General features: G+C 40.2%; 1 protein-coding gene across 4 annotated transcripts in view; it reads left to right on the forward strand.

Annotated features, from left to right (window-relative positions):
* LOC138978180 (EF-hand calcium-binding domain-containing protein 4B-like) overlaps nt 1–14558 on the forward strand; it is a 77603-nt gene that overhangs the window by 27385 nt on the left and 35660 nt on the right. For all 4 annotated transcript variants that reach the window (XM_070350841.1, XM_070350840.1, XM_070350839.1 and 1 more), the window contains exons 2-8: nt 584–827; nt 7951–8122; nt 8564–8710; nt 10443–10533; nt 11977–12072; nt 12322–12393; nt 13931–14046. In XM_070350841.1, coding sequence (XP_070206942.1) covers nt 626–827; nt 7951–8122; nt 8564–8710; nt 10443–10533; nt 11977–12072; nt 12322–12393; nt 13931–14046 — 896 coding nt within the window. In that variant the 5' untranslated portion in view covers nt 584–625. The remainder of the gene's footprint in view (nt 1–583; nt 828–7950; nt 8123–8563; nt 8711–10442; nt 10534–11976; nt 12073–12321; nt 12394–13930; nt 14047–14558) is intronic.

The following is a 14558-nucleotide window of genomic DNA, read 5'->3' on the forward strand; positions in this document are numbered from 1 at the left end:
AAACATTCGGATTTGTGTGGTCTTTCGAAATCAATACCCAAGTTCAGGGATTGACTCAATAGTAGGAGGTTTATAAATTGACACTCAGCAGTAACCACACTCGCCAAATTTAAACCCTCCAGATTTTCTGAAATTGATTTCTACATGTCCCTGATGATCTAGGGTATTTTTGGATACTTGGACCTTTAGATGTTTCAATAGGAAGTTTTAAATCGGATGGAAATGGGTACTACTCAATTTCAAATCTCCTAACGATAAGCACATCACCGAATTTGGATAATATTTTTGAAAGAGCACAACAGTCGGATCGATTGACTTAAAAATGTGCAACTTGCTGATATGATCATGCATAAGCTGAAGTTAATGTACACTAAATATGCAACAGTTCGCGCAACATACGTAGAAGTAATTAGCATTTTTATGGGTGGCATTGTTTTATTCAGGGGGGGGGGGGGTCCTACTGTAAAAGTACACAGGTCACTGCAGGATACATAACTTTGTGCACTTAGCCTTTTCTTCGTAAATATATGTCCTGTACCACAAGTGCATATATCCTGAGGTCTAACCGCATCTTCTCTTGCAGTTGCACCAGGACTCTGAGGACTACGCCGACCAGAGCGAGAGCATGGAGGAGATGATGCTGACCAAGGCCACGGAGCTCTTCAGGCTGTGCGACACGGAGGAGAAGGGCTTCATCACCAAGCGGGACATGCAGAGGCTCCGCTCCGAGTTGCCCATCTCACCGGACCAGCTGGAGATCGTCTTCGACTCGCTGGACCACGACCGTAACGGGTTTCTAACGCTGGACGAGTTTACGGAAGGATTTGGTCAGTTCTGAGGGATAAAATGTGTGTGGGGTTGGGTGGGATGGGGAATGGGCGGCGGGGTATGGGGGTGGGGTTAGGGTGGGTGGGGGAATGGGGGGATATGGGTGTGTCACAGTGTATATATATTTCTGTCTCTGTCTGTCTGTCTGTCTGACTTATTATTGACAGCTTATTGATAATTGATAGTTATGTACAAGTTTGTGTAACCGCTAAAACTAGGCCTAATACCTTACAAAGTGTGACATCATTCTCGGTCAGATCTTCCGCCTCCACAAACGGTCAATGAACCTCCGATGTAAGTGTTGCGCAAACAGTCTCACAGCTCGATACAGAGCAACAACAACAGATACAGAGCAACAACAACAGATACAGAGCAACAACAACAGATACAGAGCAACAACAACAGATACAGAGCAACAACAACAGATACAGAGCAACAACAACAGATACAGAGCAACAACAACAGATACAGAGCAACAACAACAGATACAGAGCAACAACAACAGATACAGAGCAACAACAACAGCAGTTCTGGGGTTGAAATAATTGCATCACACGTCGGACGGGTCAGGGCAACTTGAAAGGAACATTTCATGTGGGCTACCAAAGAAATGTCCAGTTGTGTGTATGTGTGTTTCAGTTTGAGACACAAATCTGGGAAATCAGTCTCAATGGCGCTCTTTTTATACCATCAGAAATGTGAGATACTCAGGTTTTAATAGGGAGGAGGACCCCAAAGGGTTTAAAATCGTGATCGTGATTGGCGTTTTTTGACCTTTCTGTGACCGTGATTGCCGAAATTTCCATTTCTGCGATCGTGGTGGGACTTTGCCCGTGATCTGTGATGACAAAAAAAATCAAGTCTCGTGATCGTGATCGTCATTTGTTTTCGTGATCGTGATGGGCATTATTGCAAAGCATTTTATTTTCAACGTACATTTTTCACAGCTGTATCACTCTATGATCCTCTATTCGTCAAGGTGTTTGTGATCGTGAAAACAAAAATCAAGGTAACTGTGATCGTGAAAGCTAAAATTTCCCTTCCCGTGATCGTGATGATACCTCCCCCCCCCCCCCCCCCCCCCCTTTGGGGCCCTCAAGGAGAGAGTCTTGAAATGGGGGTAAATTTGCAGACGATATGAGCAGAGAATCCAAGAAAACGGGGTCTTAAAAGGCAAAAAGTCTTAAATATGGAGTGGCTTAAAAGTGGGTTCCCACTGCAAAAGTACACACGTTACTGTAGGATATTGATCAGGCCTAAAAAATAAAAAAAATAGGTGTGGTTACGGTAACCCTATTTTTAGGGGCCGACCCTATAACTTTTTATTACATTAATTTTGTCCAAAAAAAACAAAAACAAAAAAAACAGTGCAGAAAACGCAATGAAAGCGAAAGCGCTCGAGTCGCACACTTATTTCCCTGTCAAGTAGGTTTAATTTGTACACATTAAAAAAAAAGTTTAAAAAAAAAAAGTGATTGCCTACCTTCCTACCCTATTTTTTTGGGCTATGTTACCTTAACCACACCTATTTTTTTTTGTTGTGGCCTCATACAACAGACATAACTTTATGCACTAAGCCTTTTCTTCGTAAAAATATGTCCGTAATCAATGGCGGCAAAGTGGCGCGAGTATCATACAGCTGTATCAATATAGATGTCAAGTTAGCCAGCTGTGACCAACAGTATTTGACAGCCGTGTTGCGTATGTGCATACCGTACGTTGCATGCACAATAGATATGGAACCCCCGGACTGACTTTTTTATGTTGCAGAATTTTGAACATGATGGCATGCCGGGTGCGTGCGTTTGGGTGCGTGCGTGCGTGCGTGCGTGCGTACGTGTGTGTGTGCGTGTGTGTGTGTGTGTGTGTGTGTGTGTGTGTGTGTGCGTGCGTGTGTGTGTGTGTGTGTGTGTGTGTGTGTGTGTGTGTGCGTATCGTGCTCGTGTGCGTGCGTGCGGTCGTGCGTGTGGGGGTGCGTCTGTCTGTCTGTCAATCTGTCAGTTTGAATGTCACACAGTGATACATTCATGCATGTATATATATATAGGCTATGTCTTTATGACTGTCTGGCTCCTTACTGTCTACCCGTTTGCATATTAATTTTGTCTATATTTCTGCCTACGCTTTCACAGTCAACTCAGCTTGTTTGAATAAGCACAGGCCTAGTATTTCTTGTCATTGACGTATTTCGTCCTAACGGCCTCACCATCCCTCACCATAATCATCAAGCTGACCTTTTTGAGTCACTTGAGAAAAAGTGACTCTATGTAATCGGTCAGTGTTAGTCTGTCCGGCCGGCCGTAGACACCACCTTAACGTTGGACTTTTCTCGGAAACTATCAAAGCGATCGGGCTCATATTTTGTTTAGTCGTGACCTCCAATGACCTCTACACTTTAACGATGGTTTCGTTGACCTTTGACCTTTTTCAAGGTCACAGGTCAGCGTCAAAGGAAAAATTAGACATTTTATATCTTTGACAAAGTATCTCGGAAACTATCAAAGCGATCGGGCTCATATTTTGTTTAGTCGTGACCTCCAATGACCTCTACACTTTAACGATGGTTTCGTTGACCTTTGACCTTTTTCAAGGTCACAGGTCAGCGTCAAAGGAAAAATTAGACATTTTATATCTTTGACAAAGTTCATCGGATGTGATTGAAACTTTGTAGGATTATTCTTTACATCAAAGTATTTACATCTGTAGCCTTTTACGAACGTTATCAGAAAAACAAGGGAGATAACTAGCCTTTTCTGTTCGGCAACACACAACTTAACGTTGGGCTTTTCTCGGAAACTATAAAAGTGACCGGGCTCAAATTTTATGTGAACGTGACTCATTGTGTTGTGAATAGCAATTTCTTCCTGTCCATCTGATGCCTCATATAATATTCAGAACTGCGAAAGTGACTCGATCGAGCGTTTGCTCTTCTTGTTTTTTTCAATGATAACATCCTGTGTCCATACATTTCCCTCATCTATATTGACCGATAAGCAGATATCAAATGTAAATATAGAAACGTTTAAGTTAACCTGTGTGTGTGTACCACAGTAGTTTCATCCAGTGAGGCAACAGCTGGAGCATCGAGAGGTGAGCGAGTGTTGTGTGGTACTGATCTCCTCGTTAGGAAAGTAGACCTAACTGTATCGATTATTACGTACGGACACAGGCGCCTAACCCAACTCATTCACTTTCCAAGCGTGTTGTGCTGCGCCAAGGGGTGGTGTGCACGAGAGAGAGTACCCAACTAGGTGGGAATCAAGTCGGATTGGTTGCGCTTGAGATCGGTTTGAGATGTAACCCCATTTGACCCAGTGCTTGGTTCACAGCCATTTGGCACTGTTTCGTGCAGGCCGCCCCCGGGCACACAACTATGAGGCTTCGCTTGCTATAATGGCTGCAGTTCAAATCAGAGGCAAATCCCTAGCTTAGCTAAAAAAAATGATAATTTTGAAAATTGCTGTGCCTGTAGGCCAACAGCTGGTGACGAAAAGTTTGTTAAGGTTGTAACTGTAAAGTGTATAGAGAATATACAGAAAATCTGGAAAATATTGCTGGCAGCTGTCTGTTCGGGTGTCAGGTATTGTTGTGACTCTCCCTTTGTTTAACACCATCGATTTAAGCTCATCATTGTGTGTATATATGCAGACAATCCAGACAATATTTAGAGTGGATACTTACAGAAAATCCAGAAAATATTCAATGTGTATATTTAAAGAAAATCCAGAAAATATTCAGAGTGTATATTTACGGAAAATCCAGAAAATATTGAGTGTCAGGTATTGTCTTGTTTCTCTTTAAATTATAACGCCGTCGATTAAACGTCATTAATTTTTGGCAAAATATTCCTAACAAAATGTCCATTCCTTGGTAGCAGCGGTCAGGCAATAGAATCTGACTCTGTGTGTGTGTCAGTGTGTGTGTGTGTGTGTGTGTGTGTGTGTGTGTGTGTGTGTGTGTGTGTGTCCGCATCCGTACGTGCTCGTGCGTGTGTATGAATGTGTGTGAACGCAGTCATCTCAAACTCTTCAATCTTCTAAATTAGATTTCTTTTGTTTTTAATTGGAAGAATGCTTTTTCTCTTACCTTTTGGGAGCCTGTCCGAGTTACCAATTATTTTACTAATTTCTAATCAAATAATCAGGATTTATCATATTCCCTGTTTTTTGTTGTTGATTTGTTGGTATAAGCATTTTTGCTTAAATATCGTAACACAAATATAATCCTCAGTAGCTGTCGTTGTTGAGCGATCTTGAAGTTATCACTGACTCGCGGGCCCACTTTGGTCCAGAAAAAGATGATTGGCGATCTGTCATTCAAATGAGAAGAGACTTGTACACATAGGTAGCCGAACCGAGTATGTCTTCGGAGGAAATCACAGCAGTGATAGCTGTATTATACGTGTAACGATCGAATTAGCTGCTCAGTAACGTCTTCGTCTTACTATCATCTTTGAGAGTCGTTGTTATAATTAACCTACCTGTCATTCTGCAAATCTGCAGTTGTCTGCCTGCCTGCTTGTCCATCCGTGCGAGTGTGTCCGTGCTGCGCCTTTCTGTCTGTCTGTCTGCTTGCCTACCTGCCTGTCAGTCCGTCCGTGTCTGTCTGTCTGCTAAACTACCTGCCTGTCTGCCTATGTCTGTGTGAATGAATGTCATCTCAACAAAAAACGCGCAGTGCAAAGAAAACAAGTCGCGTAAGGCGAAATTACTACATTTAGTCAAGCTGTGGAACTCACAGAATGAAACTGAACGTAGTCCGCCGCTAGTGCAGAAGGCAGTGAAAGTGACGAGCCTGTTTGGCGCGGTAGCGATTGCGCTGTGCTTCATAGCACGCTTTACTTTACCTCTCTTCGTTTTAACTTTCTGAGCGTGTTTTTAATCCAAACATATCATATCTAATGTTTTTGGAATCAGGAACCGACAAGGAATAAGATGAAATAGTTTTTAAAACGATTTCGGAAATTTAATTTTGATCATAATTTTTATAGTTTTAATTTTCAGAGCTTGTTTTTAATCCAAATATAACATATGTATATGTTTTTGGAATCAGAAAATGACGAAGAAGAAGATGAAATTGTTTTTGGATTGTTTAATAAAAAAATAATTTTAATTACAAGTTTCCGATTTTCAAGGACCAAACTCACTCATTAGTTTTTAAGCCACCAAGCTGAAATGCAATACCAAACCCCGGCCTTCGTCGAAGATTGCTTTGCCAAAATTTCAATCAATTTAATGGAAAAATTAGGGTGTGACAGTGCCGCCTCAACTTTTACAAAAAGCCGGATATGACGTCATCAAAGGTATTTATCAAAAAAATGAAAAAATCTTCTGGGGATATCATACCCAGGAACTCTCATGTCAAATTTCATAAAGATCGGCCTAGTAGTTTAGTCTGAATCGCTCTACACACACAGACAGACAGACACACACACACACACACACAGACACACACACACACACACACACACACACACACACACACACACACACACACATACACCACGACCCTCGTCTCGATTGTTAAAACATTTAGTCAAAACTTGACTAAATGTAAAAAGAAAAAGAAAAAAAGTTAAAGATAAGCATGCGAGTTATCGTAAGGTTCCATACTTTTGTAAGTATATAGGCGTTCATACTGTATGCATTCAACTACCAAGAAAGACACCATTCAGCGGAGAAGATGTGTCATTTAATGAGCCGTATCGTTGTACGTATTGGTAACCTGCGTTTATGAATATGCACATTGTTTGCATGAAAAAAACGTGTGCACAATTTGACGAACGTGACTCAGTACATGTTGCTGTTGTCGTTTTTATATTTAGTCAAGTTTTGACTAAATAATTTAACGTAGAGGGGGGAATCCAGACGAGGGTCGTGGTGTATGTGTGCAGTGTGTGTGTGTGTGTGTGTGTGTGTGTGTGTGTGTGTGTGTGTGTGTGTGTGTGTGTGTGTGTGTGTGTGTGTGTGTGTGTGTCTGTCTGTGCGTGTGTGTGTAGAGCGATTCAGACTAAACTACTAGACCGATCTTTATGAAATTTTACATGAGAGTTCCTGGGAATGATATCCCCGGATTTTTTTCTTCATTTTTTCGATAAATGTCTTTGATGACGTCATATCCGGCTTTTTGTAAAAGTTGAGGCGGCACTGTCACACCCTCATTTTTCAGTCAAATTGATTGAAATTTTGGCCAAGCAATCTTCGACGAAGGCCAGACTTTGGTATTGCATTTCAGCTTGGTGGCTTAAAAATTAATTAATGACTTTGGTCATTAAAAATCTGAAAATTGTAAAAAAAATATTTGTTTTATAAAACGATCCAAATTTACGTTCATCTTATTCTTCGTCATTTTCTGATTCCAAAAACATATACATATGTTATATTTGGATTAAAAACAAGCTCTGAAAATTAAAAATATAAACATTATGATCAGTCAAAATTAAATTTTTGAAATCAATTTAAAAACACTTTCATCTTATTCCTTGTCGGTTCCTGATTCCAAAAACATATAGATATGATATGTTTGGATTAAAAACACACTCAGAAAGTTAAAACGAAGAGAGGTACAGAAAAGCGTGCTATCCTTCTCAGCGCAACCAGCCGCTCTTCTTGTCAATTTCACTGCCTTTGCCACGAGCGGTGGACTGACGATGCTAGTATACGGTCTTGCTGAAAAATTGCAGTGCGTTCAGTTTCATTCTGTGAGTTCGACAGCTTGACTAAATGTTGTATTTTCGCCTTACGCGACTTGTTGTAATTGTTGTTGTTGCTGTTGTTGTTGTTGTTGTTGTTGTTGTTGTTGTTGTTGTTGTTGTTGTTGTTGTTGTTGTTGTTGTTGTCGATGATTTTTCGGGGTTGGAATGCGCGATAAGGACTTGATTAATCGATCGATTGACTGATTGATTGTTTGATTGATGGATTGATGGATTGATGGATGAGTGGATGCATGGATCGTCTGCTTGCTTGCTTGCTTGTTTGTTTGCTTGATCGATTGGTCGCCATTAAGTCTGCTTGTTCGGCCGATATAATATATATATGTGTTTGCATACGCTCATAACAATGAAAACAGCTTACAAATGAAAAAAATTGTAAAATAGAATTGTTCCACTTCGTCTTTAAACAGGCAGTTTCTTAGGCATGAAGCCACGCCAGGGAGCGAACGGGAACGGAGGAGGGAGGATGGAGGATGAGGAGGGGGGTGTCGTGTTCGAGGGGGAGGCGGGAGATGGAGAGGACTCAGAAAAGGTCTTTGATGACGTCATGATGCACATCGACGCGCGAGGGGTGTTCCAGGAGTAAGTAGAACATATCTGTTTTAAGAGTTTAGTAAGTGGGTGAGTCAGTGACGGAATAATCGCGTCAGGGGAATGTTTAGCCCGAAATGATGCGCGTTACAGGATACCTAATACATGCATGGACATGAAACCCCATAAAGACCCTAGTCAAAGCACACCGTGGCACAGACGCCGGGCACACACACTCACGCACACACACATACACATACACCCCCACACACACATACACACCCACACACAACACACACACACACACACACACACACACACGTACACCCACACCCCTTCCCCCTTAGTTATTCAGATGTTTGTCAATAACGTTTAAAAGTTTACCTCCGTTTTAAGATAAGAATCACTCTTGCCTAAAAGGGGGGCTTGGATGGGGGTGGGGGTCCAATGATACGTGAAACACTACATCGAACTCTCATGATTGCTTCACAGCGAAGACGTGGTGAAAGCGATGTGGATGAAGCTACACAAAGATGAACCGGACCTGGTCGGTACCTTTGAAGACTTCATCAGCAAGACAGCCACTGAGATCAAGAGATCCCGGGGCGAGTTCCACACTCTAGAAGGGGTTCTCAAGAGGTAAGTGGCTAAAACAAGAGAGAGAGGGGGGAGAGGGGAGAGACTGAGAGCCGGATAGAGAGAGAGAGAGAGAGAGAGAGAGAGAGAGAGAGAGAGAGAGAGAGAGAGAGAGAGAGACTGAACTAGAGAGAGCCGGCCCAGAGAGAGAGAGAGACGGAGAGAGAGAGAGAGAGAGAGCCTGAGAGAGAGAGAGAGAGAGAGAGAGAGAGAGAGAGAGAGAGAGAGAGAGAGAGAGAGAGAGAGAGAGAGAGAGAGACTGAGTTGGGGGGGGGGGGGCACAATTTGACGGACTATCAACGAATCATGAGCCGGTCACACGGTAAAGTTAGCATAATTATTATGTAAGTAAATAAATAAATTAATGCCAAACAAATAGCCTTTGCGGGTAAAGAAGTTAGTTATTAAGCGAGATTCAGTGTACATATAAATTTGTTCCCATGTACGAGTGTGTGGGATGGCATACACCAGCAGTGCTGAAAGAACAGCTTCAAGCGCCTGTACGGCGGCTTCGAGTCAGAAAAGCACTGTCAACTTCGATCATAGTTTCTCATTGACTAAGTCTTTTTCCGTTGTTACCCTCCCGAAAACACAGACATTCTTTAAAGGTAAAGCCGGGTAACACGTACGGAAAAATAATTAATGATAATTATTGAGTTAATAAAATAATCGGATTGAAAAATATCAAGCGCCTGTACCATCGAGTAGTGCTCAACGTGACATTCCTGTCACTGAATTTCTCTTAATTTTTGACAACAATGTCTTTGTTCGTTGTTACCCTTCACAAAGGCAGGCATTTAGTAAAGGTCAAGTGTGCACGGAAAATAACAGAACATACAAGGTTGCAAACGTATATAATTGAGCTATTGCAAAATTACTTCAGTGTCAAATCGAGGGCCATAAATCCCTTTCAGGGCCCCGCCAAGAAAAAGTTTGCAGACGACACTTTCGTGGGAGGAAGTGAATGGGACACTCTTTTGTGTCAATGTACGAAAAGTGTGTCAGAGAGCACTCGAACTTGGGGAAACTTTTGATGTGTCCTCAACTTTGTCTTTGAACAACAGCTGGTGAAAATGTTAATTTTTTTGTGAGAAGATGAAACGAACAATGTGATGTGAACAGCAATCGGACGCTAAAATGACAAAGTTGTGCAACTCAGGACGCAAATAGGGTGTGTATGGATTATGTCAGATTTATTGTGCCTCCTGCGGGCTCGTACACGGCATACTTTGTCTCAGGGCGTTGACGATTTGAAACCTGCTCCAGGCAACTGGTAGTGCAGGCTTATAATACAGAGAACTTGATGGTAACACACAGGTGTGTGGACGAAAGATTCACTGTCTGAAACGGTGGATGACACGGTCACGGTAAAGGGGGGGGGGGGGGGGGGGGAGATAAGGATTATGCTGTGTGTTTGGAGAGAGGGTGGGGGGGGGGGGGGGGGGCGTTGAGAGCTATATACCTTAATCACAAAAAACTATTATTCTGTGTGTCGAAGTGCATGTGTTGTATAATTATGTGCATCGTTTGCACCACAGCGGATTTAGATACTGGTATGTTGTTTGTGCAAATGTCAACATTTGTCAGTGCATATATAATATATATAAAAAAAATTTCAAAGAAGCCAAAGAAACAGCTATGTACCGGGTATGCATTTTTGAACATTGTATTTTTAAGAAATTGTGTGTATGTGCACTGGTTCATGAATCACACATCTTGTTTTGTGTCATTTCAGCAAGACCAACGAGCATGAGGAAGAAGTGAAGAAACTCTATGAAGAAATGGAATTTCAGATGAAACGAGAACAAGAACGCATTTTAGCTGAGGTATAAATGTGTGTGTGTGTGTGTGTGTGTGTGTGTGTGTGTGTGTGTGTGTGTGTGTGTAAAACTGTATGTGTACCCTTGTGTGTGCACAAGTGTGTATATATATATATATGTGTACGCCTGTATGTTAGCTACCAGTCATGGGTTTGTGTGGATATTACCCAATATTGACTGACTGTGTGATGATATCTTCTGCTATGGTCTGTTGAGACAGTGATATCAAAATCGAGACCGGAGGTCGAGATTTTGATATCACTGTCGAAACAGACCAATAGCAGAAGATATCATCACACAGTCAGTCAATGTTAGATATATTGCTAATTCTTTGGACATTTTGTATTTACTGTAAATAAATTACAAAAATATTTGTCTCAGTTTTGGCTGTTCCATATCCCTCCCTCTGATTATTATTTCTTTTTGTTCACTCTTTTCTTGTACTTTTCATCATTTCAAAATGTCTTTTCTTTCAAAAAGTCTTTAGTCACTTGCTCAACTAAATTCTGGGATCATTACATGTTCATATATATATATATACATATATATTTGTTTGTTTTTAAATTTAGGTGTTTTTGTTTTTGAAGTGGGGAAGCAATAAAGAGGTCGTCGATATCAAAACTGATATCGACGGAAATGTCGTCGATATCACTTTTGCACTGAGCTCAGTTTTGCCCAATTGACCAATGGAAATCCTTGTAACATATGAAATAGCAATATATATATATATATATATATATATATGTGTGTCTGTGTATGTTTGAAACAAATTTGTGCCTGCTATACTTCCTTTTTTTAATTTTTTTTTATTAATTTTAAAGTCAAGAAATGACAAGAACTAAATAAAAATCTAATGTGAGGAAAGCCTTATTATATGATTATATCTCCTACAACAATTAAGGGTCCAACCTAAATCCGGGGAATTTAATTAATTTGGTTTCTAGAATGTCCCATGAATATTGGCAAAAAGATAGAAGTTTAAGTATACGTACATCATTCTAATGTAGAAGATCTGACAGACAGGCTTTTGTGGATGCATCAGGGTTTAGCCGAGAAGAAAAATACAATGTGTGTACAATACATGCAAGAACAAGACCAAGTATATTGTGCACAGAAAAAAACCTGAAATCAATGTCAGAGTTGATTAGGTTAGAGAAACAGAGACTTATCCAGTATTCACCTCCTGCAAATGGAGTATGACTGCCTAATACTAAAAATAGTGGGGGGGGGGGGGGAACAGCCATAAGCTTAATTAAAAGCTCGCTCTTGTTTTCATGTATGTGGGAGTTATAACTGCCCACAAACGCAGAAGAGGATCTGACATATTGGTCTTATGACAGCCAGATGTTCCTGTTCATTGCAAGTTTAAATAGTATTACAATAGTTATTTATTTGTTTAATTACGCATTTTTCGATTTTGATTTTTAGTTTTGTAATGTTTTATTGCAGGAAAAAGCTAAGGAGAGACAACTCAGGGACGAAATGGAAAGTGCACTACAAGAAAAGGAAAGACAACTCATGGAAATGCAGAATCGCCATCAAGAGGTTTGTAGTCCACTGTATAAGAATGTTTATGTGTATCTTATGTCTATACATAAAGTACTAAAATACAACCGATAAACTCTGGTTTCATTCTCAAATGTGGAAATGATTATGGAAACTCATTGTGTAGTGGTATTACTTTGTATCTGAGAAGAGACAAAAAGAAGTGCCATTCTTGAAAGAGATGTAAGTTTGCCACTAACTCAATTCTTCAAGCTGTACAATCATTTGCATGCATATATTTTCTCTCAGATGGAAGAGAAGCTTGCCCATTTAAATCTATCGGAGACCAACACCAAGCAAGAAAACCAGCGTTTGGCACAGGTATTTCTTTTGTCTTTTCATTTACAATAATTAACGGCAAAGCTAGTCTGTATGAGATAAACACTAAAGTCACGATATAAAAAGTATTATACAATGTGAAAAGTACGATGTCAGTAGGGTACCGGTCAACAGAGCTGAGAATAAAAAAGAATACCTTCTTTACAATGCAATATAAGACATTATAGAAGGGAGTTTTTTGTGAGGTTCAAAGGGTGCACTCTCTTTTCTCTGTTTACTCCTGCTAATTTATGTGGCCGTGCAGGGTATAGCCAGTGTCTTTCTGAACTATTTAAGGCCAAAAACAAAAAATAGTCTGTTTACGGTAACCCGACCGACCCTATTTTTTTCGCGCGACCCTAGACTTTTTTTTGGCATTTGGGGGAGAAAAAAAAGAAAAAAAAGAAGCAAAATAACGTAAAAATATGGTTTTTTTTGGAAGAAAAAAAAATATCCCGACCTACCAACCCTATTTTTTGGGCCTATGTTACCGTAAACAGACCTATTTTTTTGTTTGGCCTAAGCATGCATAATCTTCCGATCATCCTAGCTTGTTCTCATCTCATTCTTTGTCTTTCACTGTGGCGATCAAATATACAGGGTTTCATTTACTTGTGCGCCTTGCGCCATTGGCGCATAACATCTCAAAATGTCCCATTGGAATTTACTTCAGTGCGTCAAAGGGCACACTGAGATTACGTACCACTGCGCCGACCCATGCACACTTTTCACGGGAGTACAGTGTTTGGAATGACCTAAGCAAAAACGTGCGCCAAGCCGAGGAACTTGCGAGTTTGTGAAATGCGCTGCGATTGGCTGTTAAAATGTAATTCATTGGTATTCAAGCAATCCTGCATACTAATTGCACTTGCGCGTTTACCTCTGTGGAAGCTGTCAACAGAAGCGATATCGATCGAAACACACACACACACACACACACACACACACACACACACACACACACACACACACACACACACACACACACACACACACACACACACACACACACACTAACCTGATACACTGGCAAATTCTCAAAGTATCATATGGCACCAAATAGCACTATTTTGCATCTTTTGACAAAAGTATTTTGGCACCGCCTAACCTGCTTTGTGCGTTTTGCCTTGGACTATGTAATGTCCCATCAAAATTTGGCTGAGGGGGACAAAAATCCCATTGTCTTTTTCTTCCAGGCTAAACCCTGAATATATATAAGTCTCGCTATCTGTTTGCACTTATGTAAAGTGTTCAGGATAAAGTCTATCTGTACACAAGTTTTTTTTCTACTGTGCTGTCTGAAGTGGAGTAACAAAATGAAAAGGAGGTTGGCATTTTTATTTTGGAGTTGATTACCGACATTTTTACCCATAACATTTTCATGTACAGTACTTGAATTTTAGGGAGAAGGGTATGCTGTGCTGTTTACAAGAAGAAAGTAAAAGGTCAAAGGTGGTTCAAAGGTTTTCCTGATGTTTTGTGGCTATTGACATTATTATATCATTCAATTTTACATTTAAAAGAATGTCTTTTTTTCCAGGAAAAAGAACAACTTGAAGAAATGCTCGAGCAATCCCAGGATAGTCTGGAAGAGTCACGTTCCTATATTTCACTGATGCAGTCACAACAGAAAGATGACAAGAAAGAAAGAGCAATGTTGGTTTGAATTTGTTTAGTCTTCGTTTTATCTATTCGTTGTTGTTTGAGATTTTTTTAATTTTTATTTTAATTTTATTTTTTTAATATTTATGTAGGGAAGCGGCTATTCTGTTTTATTTAAGTTCTGATGATTGTTTCTATTTTAAGTCACTTCTTACATTTTTCTGTTCTGTCATTTTCCAACACAAATTTTATGAAATTGAAAGCCAAGTCATCGTTTTTAAGGTAAAATATATTTCCCATGGTTTTCTGTTTTGATACAGATAACTATTGTTGAATATATTTTTGTTAGGCTGTACTTGTGCTTATTTATAGTCTTTATTAGTTAGAATACATAGCTTAGGTACAAGTAAAGCTACGATCGAGTCCATTGTGGTATTTGGACATGAAGGTAACCACTAAATTTCATAGTAAAGGCTTTCCTTTAGCTTTTACAGCAGAATGTTACTGATGTATGCACTGGTATGGCGCTTAATTGTAGCATGCTTGAAAGGAAAGGCTGCTCAACT

The sequence above is a fragment of the Littorina saxatilis genome, linkage group LG10 (assembly GCF_037325665.1).
Source record: "Littorina saxatilis isolate snail1 linkage group LG10, US_GU_Lsax_2.0, whole genome shotgun sequence".
Classification (NCBI taxonomy): Eukaryota; Metazoa; Mollusca; class Gastropoda; order Littorinimorpha; family Littorinidae; genus Littorina; species Littorina saxatilis.